General features: G+C 38.1%; 2 protein-coding genes across 2 annotated transcripts in view; one reads left to right on the top strand and one right to left on the bottom strand.

The window, feature by feature from the left end:
- Window positions 1-15,665, bottom strand: part of ANGEL1 (angel homolog 1) — a 98,474-nt gene that overhangs the window by 47,272 nt on the left and 35,537 nt on the right. The window lies entirely within an intron of this gene.
- The window catches only part of LRRC74A (leucine rich repeat containing 74A), a 52,433-nt gene that overhangs the window by 23,177 nt on the left and 13,591 nt on the right, over window positions 1-15,665 (top strand). Inside the window, exons 10-11 of the mRNA XM_020986218.2 lie at window positions 2,235-2,330; window positions 4,476-4,616. Coding sequence (XP_020841877.1) covers window positions 2,235-2,330; window positions 4,476-4,616 — 237 coding nt within the window. The remainder of the gene's footprint in view (window positions 1-2,234; window positions 2,331-4,475; window positions 4,617-15,665) is intronic.

Below are 15,665 nucleotides of genomic sequence, written 5' to 3'. Positions count from 1 at the left end.
GGACTCACCATTGTAACTCCTAAGCCCCCACTGGTATACTTCTTATTTATACAAAACCATTCATTGACTCAAAACTGTTGACTCAAAATAAAATAGCTACTAAGGCAAGAGGGGGGAAATAAATATAACCTTTACTCAAGAAAAGGCCAAAGCAATTATAATAACAACATTTACTCAAAAGAAGGCAGAAAACAAGAATAATTGTTACCTTTAGTTGATAAAAGGCAAAAGTAGGAATAGTCAAAATATAAAAATAGAGTCATAAATTTGGGTCATACTGTCCTACTAATGCATACAATGCCAGAAATGCACATATGAAACCTGGCAGAGTAGCACATGAGCAGGGAAATCTATGTGCCCAGATAACTCATGACTCAGGATGGCAGACCCTAATGTCCTTTATCTCTTTAGAGAACATTTTGTACCACGTGTCACTTGTGGGACAAAACTGCTTCTTTGCTATCTGCTTCCTTCTATTCCTCATAATTCTTCTGTTGGTCAAGGCTACTTTTCTGCTACTTTGGGGCTTTTGAAGCAGCATCAAACACTTTTATTATACAGCCACCCTTATCAGGATGTTGAGAAAATGTTGAGTTCTTTTAGCAAAAATATATCAGCTGCAATCTAAACAGCAACAAAGCCTCTTTCCCTTTCTCTTCCCTCCACCTTTAGCTGTAGTGGACAGGAAAGGTAAACACAGGCACCCCTGATAAGTTTCCCCTCTTTCAGGTTGTAGGCAATTCAAGAGAACAATAAATCCAGACAGCTTTTCACACTGCAGCAGGATTCAGCTCTCTAATCATATTCCAGCAGCTATAGAGCCTATTTAGCTTCAGTCAGCTCTCTCAGCTAACTCATTCTTTCTACAGCCAGTCAGCTCTCAGCAAAGTAATGTCTTTCTTCCAATCAGAATGGCTCCCAGAAAAAACAACTGCAAAGACTGTGTATCACTTCAGTTCTTGTTACCATCTACATTTTCAGTGTCTTCTGTTCCAAAGTCCTTCTGTGATGAACTTCTTCACCTGCTTCTATCTTCATCTGGCAATTTCCTACCTTTTCTCCAATGATTAATAATACCTCCGATCAGGGCCTCCTCATAAGCAGTGACCCATCTCTAACTTATGATGTGAAATTCATCTTTCTGATACATATGCCTCCAAAAATGCTTATTTAATTATATAATATAATCCATGCTAGAACAGTATCCCTAATTTCTCAGTTATAGCCTTCAAAACTTTGAAAATAGCTCATATGTAAATAAGCCAATGGAAGGGCACAGTGGATAAAGTACTGGGCCTGTAGTCAAAGAAGACTCATCTTGATGAATTTAAATCTCACCTCACACACTTACTAGCTGTGTGACCCTAAGAAAGTCACATAACCCTATATGCCTCAGTTTCCTCATCTATAAAATGAACTGGAGAAAGAAATTGCAAACTACTCCAGTATCTTTGCCAAGAAAACCTCAAATGGGGTCATAAAGAGTCAGAGTCAACTAAAATGACTGAACAACAAAAAAAAATGAACCAATGGACCATAATATCTTGCAGCCATCTTTAACTCAGTGCCCAGCCTTCAAAGAGATCCTCTAAGTGCATTCATCTGAAGAGAAGTTTTCTCTCAGGTCTTCAGAACAGCCTATTTCTCCTCAAGAATTTTTAATGAAGGAATTGTGTTTCTTGTGAAGCTTATTTTTATGAGTATTCCCTTCACAAATGCTCTTTTTGTTGCCTTTTTTAACAACCAAAATGTCCATATACAAAAAAAATAGTTCCATACTGATGAAAAAGTGGACACCATAGGGTAAACCAAGCGAGCTTAGCCCTGAAAAGACATTCCTAGCTAAGGAGACCAGATCAATGTAAAATCACTTTTTCAGCATTTTTTCCCCTTCATGCACTCTACACTCCAGCCAAAGTGGACTACTAGCTGTTCCCCATCTTTATCTTGCCCTCTGCTGAGTCTTTCCATTCACAGACACCCTGTCTTATGTCTGATACTCATACACTTTTCATCTCAGTCTTTTCAAGAGCCACCTCCTTCATTAAGTCTTCAATGATTTCCCCCAGCTTGAGATGATATTCTCACTTTTCAGTCTCTCATGATTCTGTTTGACATTTCCTATTCACTTTTCTCATTCTAAACTGCATTATATTGTAATAAAAGTTTGCTAGATGAATGAATGATGAATCTTTACCCAACTTCAACCTTCTCCTGTTTCATTTCTCCTGCAGATGTCCCAAAATCCTATGACTGTGGAAGGGGCACTGTCACTTGTCTTGTCTGTCAAGAAGAACACCAAAAGCAGATTGGAGGAGATCAACATCTCAGTAGGTGACTCTACCAGCCCAGGTTAACATATTGACAGAGTAGGCAGTTGCCTACATAATGGGATTTGAGGAGCACTGCAGGGCTCCCCCCTTTTTTTCCAAAACAATTTCAGGTATATCATCTTAATGAACCCTATGCCAGTCTGGTAAGGTAAGCAAAGTAGTTATCAATATTTACAGATAAGGTAAAGGGGACCCAGAGGGGTCAACTGATTTCCTCAAAGTCCCACAAGTTGCTAGTGTGAACTCAGATTTCTTGACTCTTGATCCAATCCTCTAGTCATCTTGGATTTAAATGTCACCATGTGTTTAGGAGAGGCCAGACCCGTGATTTCATTAGCAAGGAGAACTACTAGTGAGGAATCTCCCTCTACCAATGCAGATGTATTCAGTTTCAGAGAGTTGCCTTGGGCACTAAGAAGTCATTTGACTTTCCGTGAATCACACAGCACATGTCAGAGGTGGAGCCTGAATCCAGACCTTCTTGACTCTGAAGATAGCCCTTTGTCCCGTACATCATGATACTACTCCATCCCCATTTACTTAAATACTTAAACATGTCTGTGATCCCTCCAACAATATAGATGGCAACCCATCTATATCTGCCTAGCATGAGTATGGTCTCCCATTAGTTTTCTAGAAAGAATCTAACCAGTGTGTTGGAGGCCTTCTTTACTTACTCCCAACATCCAGAGGATACCATTTACCTGTCACCCTTTGCTCTCACAATGTGGCCATACTTTGTTTTTTTGTAGCATACACATTTCCCTGATTACATCTTTTACTCCTGTTCTTCATTGAAGTTCCTCATTAATTATGTGTTGCCAAGTGCTCACTCCCACTATTTTGCAAATTAGAAAACAGATTTAGAAAGGTTATATGACTAGCCCAAGGTCACACTGATCATATAGAGGCAGTTAGGTGGTACAGTGAATAGAGTATCACTATACTCATTCTGCCTTTCACAAAGGGGAAAAAAAGATGCACAAGTACAGGAAGGAGGAAACAAAGAAAGACAATGGAATAGGACAGATAAAGAAGTAACCCTGGGACAGCTAGGTGTTGCAGTGGATAGAGCTCAGGCCTTGAAGTCAGGAGGACCTGGGTTCAAATCCGGCCTCAGACAAAGAAGAAGAAGAAGAAGAAGAAGAAAAGAAGAAGAAGAAGAAGAAGAAGAAGAAGAAGAAGAAGAAGAAGAAGAAGAGAAAGTCCTCACCCTTACATTGTTCTGGATCTCTGTATGTTAAAGATATTTTTAAAGCTCTGTGTTTCAAGTTAAATCCCTCATTCCACATCTCTAATCAGTTGCCAAATCTTGTACTTTCTACATAGCATCTTTCCCATTGTCTCCTCCTCTCCAATCACACAGCCACCACCCTTGTGACCTTATCACCTTTCACATAAACAACTGAGGTGTCCTCCTATTTGGAATCCCCAACTCAAACTTTTCCCCACTCTTCCACATAACTGTCAAAATTATTTTCCTAAAGCACAGGCTTTCCCATGTCCCAGCCCTACTCAATAAACTCCAGGAGCTCCTCTCCAAGATCAGATAGACATTCTTGTTTGCCATTCAAAGATCTTCTCAATCAGACCCCAACCTACCTGACCAAACTTAGACTTATTATCCTTCCTCCATACTGTGGTCCAACCAAACTGATCTTCCTATTTCTCATACTCCACCTTACACTAATTCTCACATACTCCAACTTCCATTTTCACGCCCTTGCCCGACCTGTCTCCTGTGCTTCTTTGGAATGCGTTCTTTCCTCATCTCTGTTTCTTAGAAACCTTAGTTTCTTTCAGGTCTCAGGGCCACCTTCTAAATGAAGACTTTCCTGATCCCCCAGCTGCTAGTTCCCTTCTCCTCAAAATTATCTTTCATCTATTTTGTACACACCTATACATGTGTATGTGGTCTCTCCTAACTAGAACAGAAGACCCTTGAAGGCAGGACCTGTTTCATTTTGTCTTTGTATTCTTGGTGCCCAGCTGAGACACAACTAAACATGTAGCATACACTTGATATATGCTCATTCATTGATTGATTCACCAAAAAAAGCAAACTTATAAATGAAAAAGAGAGAGTGTCTTTTCAGTGCTTTTCTGTGATCTATGTCCCCTCTCTTTTCCTTCCTCCATCAGAATGTGTTGGTGACTGAAGAATTTGTGAAACAGCTAGATGGAGTCTTCTTTATTCATCCTGAGCTAGATGTGATTTATGGTGAAGTGGCAGGTACTGTCTGTAAGTCAGTCAAGTCACCACTTGCTTTAACGGTGATCAAGGTAAGCACTCCTCTTCCTTCTCTCTCTTGCCTACTGGGCCCCCTGGCAAAAGAGAAAATCTTACTTTCGACCCCAATTCAGCTGTTTAGGACACACTAAGATTGCACATTTTACCCTTCTACAAGAAACGCAATATGGCCTTCCTTTAAGGAAATGGAATAGTCTCCTTAGCTATGAAATTATTGTATAAGGCCTCATCATTCCCAGAGAAGGAAAGCAATTGGGAATGACTTTGGAAAGTCTTGAGAAGTTAAAGATGTAGTCTCACCTTACCCTGTGCTTACCATAGCCTATGCTGGCAAGTGCCACCTCTTCAATTCAATTTAGTTCAACTAAAAAACATATATTAAATGCCTTCTATGTGCAAGGCCCTGTGTTGTGCTTTAGGGATACATAAATATATCTTCGATCACATTATTGTGAACATTCTGTTCAAAGATGCAATTGCAACCCTCCATGACCAACCTTCCTTATTTTCTCTGTTTTCTAAATTCAGTTGTATCTGAATTTACTTCCTTCCATCTCCCCCTCCTCTACCCATTGAGTAGATAAGATAAACAAAACCCATTACAAATATGTAGTATCAAGTAAAACAAATTCTAGAATTGCCTGTCCAAAAAATAGAAAAAGAAAAGAAAGTCTTTCAGTCTATACTCTGAGCCTCTAACTGGACTCTAGTTCTTTAACTGGTGGTGGATAGCATGTTTCCTCATGAATCCTTTGGAGCTGTGGCTGATTATTGTGTTAATATGAGTTTCTAAGTCTTTCAAAGTTGTTATCTTTACAATACTGTTGTTACTATTGTATAAATTATTCTCCTGATTCTGCTTTCTTCGCTTTGCATCAGTTCATACAATTCTTCCTAGGTTTTTTCTGAAATCCTCTCCATCATTTCTTACAGCATAATTAGTATTCCTATACATTAATATACCATAACTTATTCAGCTATTCCCCAGTTAATGAGCAGCCCCTCAGTTTATAATTCTCTACCACCATAAAAGGACTGCTATTAATATTTTTGTACATATGGGTCATTTTCCTCTTTCTTTGCTTCCTTGGGTATATAGCTGGTAACAGTATTACTGGATCAAAGGGTATAAACAGTTTTATAGCTTTTGGGGTGTAGTTCCAAATTGCTTTCCAGAATGACTGGATTGATTCACAGCTCCATCAACAGAGCATTAATGTACCTGTTTTCCCACAATCCTTCCAGAATTTGTCATTTTTCTTTTTTTTTCAAACTTTGCCAATCAAATGAGTGTGAGATGACACCTCAGAATTTTCTTAATTTGCATTTCTCTAATTATTAGTAATTTAGAGCATTTTATCATATGGCAATGAGGGGCTTAAATTTGTTCTTCTGAAAACTGATATGAATCACTTCCTGATATATCTTGGAAATGCAACTTTTATCAGAGAAACTTGCTGTAAAATTTTTTTCCCAAGTTCCTGATTCTCTTCTAATTTTAGATGCATTGATTTTGTTTTACAAAAACTTTTTAACTTTATATAATCAAGTCCTATGAACTTCTTTATCTCTCTTTTAGTCATGAACTCTTCCTCTATCCACAGATCTGACATGTTAATTTCTTGTATGCTCTTCTAATTTTTTCATAATGCCATGTTTTATGTATAAGTCATGTAACCATTTGGAGTTCATCTTAGTAAATCATGTGAGATTTTGGTCTAAATATAATTTATGCCAAGATACTTTGAAGTTTTCCCAGTAGTTTTTGTTGAATAGTAAGTTCTTGCCCCAGTAGCTGGGATCTTTGGGCTTATCAAATGCTAGACTACTGTGCATTTTTGCTTCTATATATTGTATAACTAATCTGATCCCCTAATCAACCTCTCTACTTCTTACCTAGTAGCAAATTGTTTTGACAATTACAGCTTTGTAGTACAGTTTAAGATCTGAAACTTCTAGGCTCTTTTCCTTCCCAATTTTTTCATTAATTCCCTTTATATTCTTAACCTTTTGTTCCATGAATATTGGTACTATTTTTTCTAGCTCTATAAAGCTACCCTTTGATAGTTCAATTGGTGCAGCCTGAATAAGTAAATTAATTTAGATAGTATTGTCATTTTTATTATACTGACTCTTACCCATGAGCAACCCATGAACAAATTAATATTTCTCCAATTATTTGGACCTATCTTTTTTTGTATAAGGATGGGATTTTATGTTCATACAGTTCTTGTGAGTGTCTTAGCAGGCAGATTCTCAAGTATTTTATACTGTCTGCATTTACTTTAAAGTGAATTTTTCCTTTTATCTCTTTCTGCTGGTTTTTGTTGGTAATACACAGAAATACTGATGATTTATGGGGGCTTCTTTTATATCCTGAAGTTTTGCTGAAGTTTGGATTTGGGTGTATTTTGTACTTTGTCAAAAGTTTTGTTTCACTTAGTTTTTTAGTCAATTCTCTAGTATTCTTTAAATAAACCATCATTTCTTTAAGTAAACCAAAATGATAATTTTGTCCTCATTGCCTATGCTTATTTCTTCATTTTTTCCTTGTCTCATTGCTATAGCTAGTATTCCTAGCACAATACTGAATAGTGATGGTGATAATGGACCTCCTTGCTTTGCCTCTGATCTTATTGAAAAGGCTTCTTGCTTATTCTTATCATAGCTAATGCTGGTTTTTCATTTTAGATACTGCTTGTATTTTTTAAGGAAGGCTACATCTATTCCTATTTTTCCAGCATTTTTAACAACAGTTGATATTATGGCTTGTCAAAAACATTTTCTGAATGTACTGATATAATCATTTTGTGGGTTTTGTTATTAAAATGTTCAAATATGTTTATAATTTTCCTAATATTGAACCAGCCCTACAATTTCTGTTAAAGAGCCAGTGCACGATCCTTGTAATATGTCGCTCCAGTCTCCTTGCTAATAATTTCTTTAAACTTTTGTGTCAATATTACCTAGGGTTATTGGTCTATAGTTTTCATTCTCTATTTTAACTCTCCCTGGTTTAGGTAGCAAGACCATATTTGTATCTCAAGGAGAATGTGGAAGAACTTCAACTTTTCCTATTTTTTCCGAATAGCTTATATAGTATTGGGATTAATTGTTCTTTAAATGTTCAGTAGAACTCATTTATAAATCCATCTGGTCCTGGAACTTTTTCTTTGGGAGTTCATTTATGGCTTTTCTTTATTTTCTCTTGACATCACAAGGATACCAATGAAGCTGATGAGCTATCTTAATGGTTTTGCCTTCTCTCACTATTGTACCAGGCCATAAAAAACAATGTTCTTTGCACTACTTCCCCTTCATAATTTCTTATTTGCAACGTTTTGCAGCCTGCTCACACAACCTATTTGTATCTTTATTGCCCTTTAGGCAATCCTCAATTTCAGTTCTTCAGGGACTATAATGTTCTATGGCTTGCAGCCATATAATGACAGTAGAAGAATATTAGCATTAAGAAAAGATAGGCCTTCGTTTCATGGAGAAACTTTGAGGCATTAAAAGAATTTTTCAATTCCTCAATTGCCTGGAGAAGTGACATGATATTCCAAACAAAGAGTAGTCCTTAGAGTTAGAACATCACAGGTCCAAATCCCGTTTCTAATTGTGTAACCCTGGGAAAATCAATCAAAACTTCTCAGTGACCCTCAGTGTCTCTAGGGCTTTGTGTGCCTAACACCTAGCACATCTTAAGTTGCAGAGTAGGTATTGATCTACATTGGTAAAAAAGAATTCCCTCACTAACCAGTTCCTGTGCCAGTGAAATTACAGGTTCTATTAAAAAAATCTAGTCTCCTCTCCTCTTCTTGTTTAATTCTGAGTCCAACTTGTCTATTTGCAGTGTCTGTCCAATATGCTTGTATGTGTATTCACACACACACACACACACACACACATATATGCATGTATATATGAATTATATACATGTATGCATGCATATATATTTGTGTTTATATATAATGTGTATATACTATGGCAAATCTGGACAACATACGAAAAAGCAGACATCACCTTGCTGACAAAGGTCCATTTAGTCAAAGTTATGGTTTTTCCAATAGCAATATATAGCTGTGAGAGTTGGATTATAAGAAAACTGAGCGCCACAGAATTGATGTTTTTGAGTTGTGGTGCCAGAGAAGACTTTTGAGAGTCTTTTGGACAGCAAGGAGATCAAATCAGTCAATACTAAGAGAAATTAATTCAGGCTATTCACTGGAAGGTCAAATGCTGAAGCTGAAGCTTAAGTACTTTGGCCACACAATGAGAAGATGGGACTTGTTGGAAAAGACCCTGATGCTGGGAAAGATTGAGGGCAAAATGAAATGGGGACAACAGAGGATGAGATGGATAGATAGTGTCATGGAAGCAACAACTATGAACTTGGACAGACTTCAAGAGGTGGTAGAGCATGGAAGTGTCAGCCACACTATGGCCCATGGGATCATGAAGAGTCAGACATGACTGAAAGACTAAACAACAACAACAACAAATAAATATCTACACGCGCATACATACACACACCCACTTACACCCATACCGATGGACAAACTATAGCTTGTCCACTGAACAACATACCGTGGTCCATACAGCAGGCAGTCTTCATCCAGGTAAAAAAAACCAAAATAGGTCCTTCCCTGAATTTGCTTACAGTCTATTGAGAGGATAACCAAAAAATAATTGTAATACAAAGTAAATTGAGAGAGGGAACACTATTGCTGGAGGAATTGGTAAATATTCACTGAGTCAACGGCCCTTGAGCTGAGTCTTGAAGGAAGGCAAGGATTCTTGGGGAATAGCTTATGCTAATGCATGGATTGGAAGATGGAGTATCAAGTGTGAAAAACTTCTAGTTTTGGTGAAAAACAGAATGTATGAAGGGAATAGTATGAGATAAGGTTGGGTGAAAAGGCAAGAGTTGGGGCCAGTTTGTGAAGGACCTTAAATGTTAAGCTGGGGATATTTGTTTTATCCTATAGGAAGTGGGAAGCCACTGAAGATCTTTGGGCAGGGGAATGATATGGCTAGATATATTACTCGGGAAGAGTTATATAAAGGTATTGGAGGGGGTTGAAACTAAAAGCAGAGAAACCAGTTAGGAAGTTAGTGCTGTAATAATCCAAGTGGGGCCTAAATTAGGATAGGAGCAGTGCGTGTGTGTGTGTGTGTGTGTGTGTGTGTGTGTGTGTGTGTGTGTAAAGAGAAGGGGATGGATATGTAAGATTGTCCATGTGGAATTGACAAGACTTAGCAACTGACTGGCTGTGAGGAAGAAGGAAGAAGGAAGACTCAAGAGATGACACCATTCTTGGGAACCTGGGTAACTCACAAATGGTGACAACTTCAGCAGAAATAGAGAAGTCTTGAGGATGTGTGGGTTTGGGGAGAAGGATAGCCAATTCTTTTTTGGATGTGTTGAATTTGAGATGTTAATGAGATATCCAGGTGGAAATATCCAGCCATCAGCCTAATCATATGGAACTAGAATTCAGGAGAATTATTAGGGATGGATATCTGTGTGTATGTGTGTGTGTGTGTGTGTGTGTGTGTAAGTCATCCATGTGCATGTGGTAATTGAGTCCATTAAGTTTTCCATGAAATATTCCCGGATCCCTAATGCCCACAGCTGAAAATGTTCTTTCCCTCCTCAAATCTTGCTAGAGGACTTTCCTTGTTCCTCCTCTTTTCCTCCTTCACTCTCTGCCTTGTATTATACTTATCTCCTTGAGGACAGGACTGTGTCAACGTTCATCTTTGTATGTCTAGCTCCCCTAACATACCTTAAAAATAGTGGATATTCATTAAATAGCTGTAGAAATGGAAAGAGTCAATATTGAATCATGGATTGTCTAACTCCTGGCCCCAGCATTTGTTCTTTCACACCTGGGATGAACTGAATATTCAGCTGTCCTAAACAGTACAAGACTCAGTGAAACTGGACCTGTGGTTTCACTGGCATAGGGATGAAGAAACTTCTCTACCAACGCAAGTTGGCACTCTCTCTGCTATTTATAGTCTCAGAAGAGCTTCCTGGAGCACTGATAGGTTAAGTGACTTCCCAGGGTTATACAGCCACTACATGTCACGAGCAGGACTTGAACTTAGGTTTCTCTGACTCCAGGGCCAGCTCTCTGCACACCTGATGCCTCTGTGCCCTAAGTAAGAAACAATAATGATCAAGACTATTGAATTAACTCATGAATGTAAGAAGCCTACTGCTATATGCGCATCAGCTACACTTAGGTCAATAGCAGTGAGGACATGGTGCAGTTACAGGTAAAGAAGGTCATTCTGCCTAGAGCTATCTCCTGTCACTAATTCATCTGTATCTGTGCCACAGTATTCAGGACTAAACAATGGAAAAGCAAACTCAACACTCCGGTAATGTTGAACAGAAGGTAGTGTAAGGTTAAGACTCTTACTGGGATAAGAGGCCTTTTCTTCCTGTGGGTGAGAGATGAGGGCAGCTGAAAATGAGAGGAAGTGTGTCCTGCAAAGAAGCATTGGCCCATTGTGCCAGTGGGCAAGAGCTATACTATGTTCTGCTCAATGTAGAGGAAAACAAGCTTCAAATTAAAAGGTAGCTAGAAAAGGCATCCTCAGGTACATACCATGCTAGAGCTCGGCAATACAGGATGTCGAATTTACGTAATTGATAAAGCTAGGAATGGCTTGTTTTACATCAGGCTTGAACCTAAGGAATTCCCATTGTGGGTCAGATGGCAACACCCACTGTCAGTGCCTGGTATTTTTGATCAATTCTATTGAGAATGATAAATACAAGCCTTCTACTTGTTGAGTTGTTTTTCTGCTGTGTCCAACTCTTCTGTGACTCTATTTGGGGTTTTCTTGGAAAAGATACTAGAGTGGTTTGCCATTTCCTTTTCCATCTCATTTTACAGATAAGGAAATTGAGGCAAACAAGGTTAAGTGACTTACCCAGAGTCACCCAGCCAGTAAGTATCTGGGGCCAGATTTGAACTCAGGTCTTCCTGACTTCAGACCCAGTGCTCTATCCACTGTGCCACCTAGCTGCCTGGCAAACCTTCTATACTACTCCCATTAACCCCCAACTTCTCTGGTTTAGGTCTCAGCATCAAGGACACATAATAATGAGTGGAAGTAGGGAACCACCATAAAAATGTAAAAATCGTTGTATATAGCTTGCTTGTAAATAGCTGTTTGGATGTTCCCCCTCCCCCACTAAACTGTAAATTTCTTGAGAGCAGGTAATATCTTTCACCTTTATCTGTATCCCCAGTGCTTGGGATAGGACCTGACACATAGTTAGCACTTAACAAATGTTTATTGACTGACCTACAGTGTTGAAAGAGAGATAGAGATGATAGAAAAGATAGAAAGATGAAAAAACCTAGGAGCTAGAATAATATTCCATCTTGTGGGAGAATGGAAAAGAAAACACCTTCTCCCTCTCTTAGGTGTTAGCATTTTAAGATTAGAAGATGGGGATCAGTGGTAGGAAGAGAAAAGAAATAAAAAGACTCTACAAGTAGGAGATCTGAAGAACTTGGCAATTCCTTACCTACAAAAATCTAGAGGGACCAAAGTGGGGCCAAAAAGAGAGGAATCTGGCTGCTTAGAGCTGTCTTTAGGCCCTTGGCCTCCATATTTCCCCCTTTTAAGGCTCCCAGACCTCTTTTAAAAAATATTTATTTATTTATTTATTTTTAGTTTTCAACATTCACTTTTATAAGATTTTGAGTTTTAAATTTTCTCTGCCTCTTTCCCCTCTCCCCCCAAGACAGTGTGCAATCTGATATAGACCAAACATGTACAAACATAATTAAACTTATTTCCACATTAGTCATGTTGTAAAGAAGAATCAGAACCAATGGGGAAAACCATGAGAAAGAAAAAAACAAAATAAAATAAAACAAAAGGAAAAATAGTATGCTTCAATCTGTATGCAGAATCCATAGTTCTTTCTCTGGATGTTGATAGCATTTTCCATCATGGGTCTTTTGGAATTGTCTTAGATCTTTGCACTGCTGAGAAGACCAGCTCTCTTTACTAAGAGAAGAGACAGGTGGTTCTAAGGGCAAACACTTTACATAATTAAAGTTATATGATTTCCCAGAGCTTCTCTTGTGCTGTCCCTCCTGATCGGGATGAATGGGGCATGAAGGAACAATGAATACTGATCATAAACATCCAGACAAAAGGGGATAAAAACTAAATTCTGGAAGCTAAGAATGTGGACTTAAGAATCTGTCTATGTAGGAGGAGTTCTTATGACTCAGAGAAGGTATAGATTAGAATGGAAAAGAAAAAAGAATTGTGGAAGAGAAATCTTTGACCAGAGTAGTTCCACCATGATCTAAAACTCTGAAGTTGCTGCAAGACGTTGATAATAAGAATGGTTTGCTTTTTTATACTGTGGCATGCCCAGAATGCCATGGGACTGATCACCAAATTAACGTTTTCCTTAGCCATACATTTTCATGTCTACTGTTTTTGTTTTCTTCAGGGGAAACATACCTCTTTATTTTTTTTTATTTTTTTGCATTTTTGGCAAGGCAATTGGGGTTAAGTGACTTGCCCAGGGTAACATACTTCTTTAAAAAGAAAACATAAATCAATGATAAAATAGCCTTTAGGGAAAGGTCCCAGACCTGTGACTTCATTGATATATAGGGTTTTCTAGATGAAGAAACTCTTTCTACCAATGTAGGTCCACATCTTCTCTATAGTTTATGGTCTTGAAGTCCTGAAAGGTTAAGGGACTTGTTCAGGGTCACAAAGCCAATATGAGTAAGAAATAGGATCAGAGCTCAGGTCTTCATGGCTTGGAGGCCAGTTCTCCATTCTCAATATGATACTGCCTCAAAACAGTCTTTGCCTTACTAATATTGACAGCATCCTACTTTTCTGGAACAATAGTTTCCTAAAGTGAGATATCTGTAATGATAAGCCAGGAAAGAGGGAAAGGAAATATCCATCTGGATCTCTCCCAAAACACTACCTCAGATAGCCTAAGGGGGTAAAAAGAGAGAGTCACTGGGTCTGCCTAGGAGGTAATTAATTCTATCTCTTCTTCCCTATTAAAACTATCATCCTTGAGGATCCCATGTCTAACTGGTATTTCTCTACATTTCTCTAGCAGAAACTTAAAGCTTTCAATCCCTTAAATGGTTATAGCATGTTGTAGTGCCCAACACTACAATTTCTGCATCCTGAATCTCAGCATTGCATGCTATGATGGTGGGATGAACTATGGCTAGCATCTTCCTATAAAAGACCCACTCAGTCCTATAAGACAAAATTCACATGAAACATAAAAATAATAACTGACATTTACATACAGCTTCAAGTTTTGATAAAGGCTTTATCATATGTTATTTCATTTGATTCCCCAAGAATACTGTGAAGTAAATGCCATTATAATATTCATTTTTTAAATGATGAATAAAAAGTTTTGAGAGGTTACATGGCCCAGGGCCATAAAGCTAGTAAATGTCTGAGGCAGGATTTTAACTCATGTCTATCTACCTCCAAGTCCAACGTTCTAACCATTATACTCAGTTATAACACCAGTTATAATTGGCATTTATATGGTGCCTTAAAGTTTGCCAAGAATTTTATATTCATCAACTACAGAGGAGTTACATAGTGTAGTGAATAGTGGACTGGATCTAAGATCAAGAAACTTGAGTTCAAATCTAGCCTCAGACACTAGCATGTAGACCCTGGACAGTCACTTAGCCTCTGTTTGCCTCAGTTTCCTTATCTATAAAGTGGAGATAGTAATAGCACCTACCTGCCAGGATTTTTGTAAGGATAAAATGAGATGAAACTTGTAAAATACTTTGAAAATCTTAAAGTACTATGTAAATATTTGTTGTTGTTGTTATTTATCTCATTTGAGTCCCACAACTTTGAGGGAAGTAGGACAGGCATTACTATCTCCATTTTGCAGATGAGGAAACTGAGGCTTTCCATTCTTATCCCCACCTCCTAGCCCCCCAGCTTCATTCAAATCTCATCTAAAGTCTAACATGCTACAAGAAGCCTTTCCCAATCTTCCTTAATCTTAGTGTCTTCCTTCTGAGATTTCTGCAAATATGTATGTATATATACTTATGTGTATGTATGTGTATACACATGTGTGTGTGTGTGTGTGTGTGTGTGTGTGTATATATATATATATATATATATATACATATATATGTATATATATTCTTTGTATGTAATTATTTGCATGGTGTCTCCTTCATTAGACTGTGAGTTCTTTGAAAGCAGGGATTGTTGTTGATGCTGTTACCATTCCTGGTGCTGTTCACCTTTGTATTCACAGCACTTAGCATAGTGCCTAGCCCATAGTATGCATTTAATAGATGCTAGTTGACTAACTGAAGTGATTTCCCTGCTTTCATATAGCTAGTAATTGTCAAAGGAGGGATTTGAACAAATATTTTGTATCCTGTTATTTGATCCTGTTAAAAAACAATTTATCATGTAAATACTATGTGTGAGATGCTGTGCCAGGGTGCTGTAGGGGAAGGATCCAAAAAAAAGTAAGACACTATATCTGGCCTTCAATACTTAAAATGTAGATGGGGATAGAAAATATACACAGTAACCAAGAAAACAAAGCAGTATACAAGTAATAGATGAGCAACCATAGGCCCAAAATTTGGAGGTGGAGTAGGGTGGGTTCAGAGGAGAGTTCGTGATGGGTCACAATGATCAAGGAAGATTTCATGGAAAAGGTAAGATTTATAAGGTCATAGAATCTACAAGTGGTAGGAATCTTAGAAATCACCCAGCCCCTTCATCCTACCAAAAGTAAAATAGATAACAGCATTATAGAATTGGAAGGAGAATTGGAAGGAATCTTAGAGGTCATCTAGCCCAGACCTCTCATTTCGCAGAGTAGGAAACTGGGACATAGCAAGTGAAATATCTTACCCAAGATGACACAGGTAGTAAGTGACAAAGCTAGGAAAGTGAATCCAGGTCCTCTGAATCTAATCTCAGCACTTTTTAGGCCAAGAGAAGAAAGGTGATGCCCAATATCAAACAGGTAGTAAATAGTAAACTCAAGACTG

This window comes from Phascolarctos cinereus, unplaced genomic scaffold (genome assembly GCF_003287225.1).
Source record: "Phascolarctos cinereus isolate Bilbo 61053 unplaced genomic scaffold, phaCin_HiC Scaffold_3;HRSCAF=262, whole genome shotgun sequence".
In the NCBI taxonomy this organism is placed as follows: domain Eukaryota; kingdom Metazoa; phylum Chordata; class Mammalia; order Diprotodontia; family Phascolarctidae; genus Phascolarctos; species Phascolarctos cinereus.
This window is presented reverse-complemented; position numbering and strand designations above follow the sequence as displayed.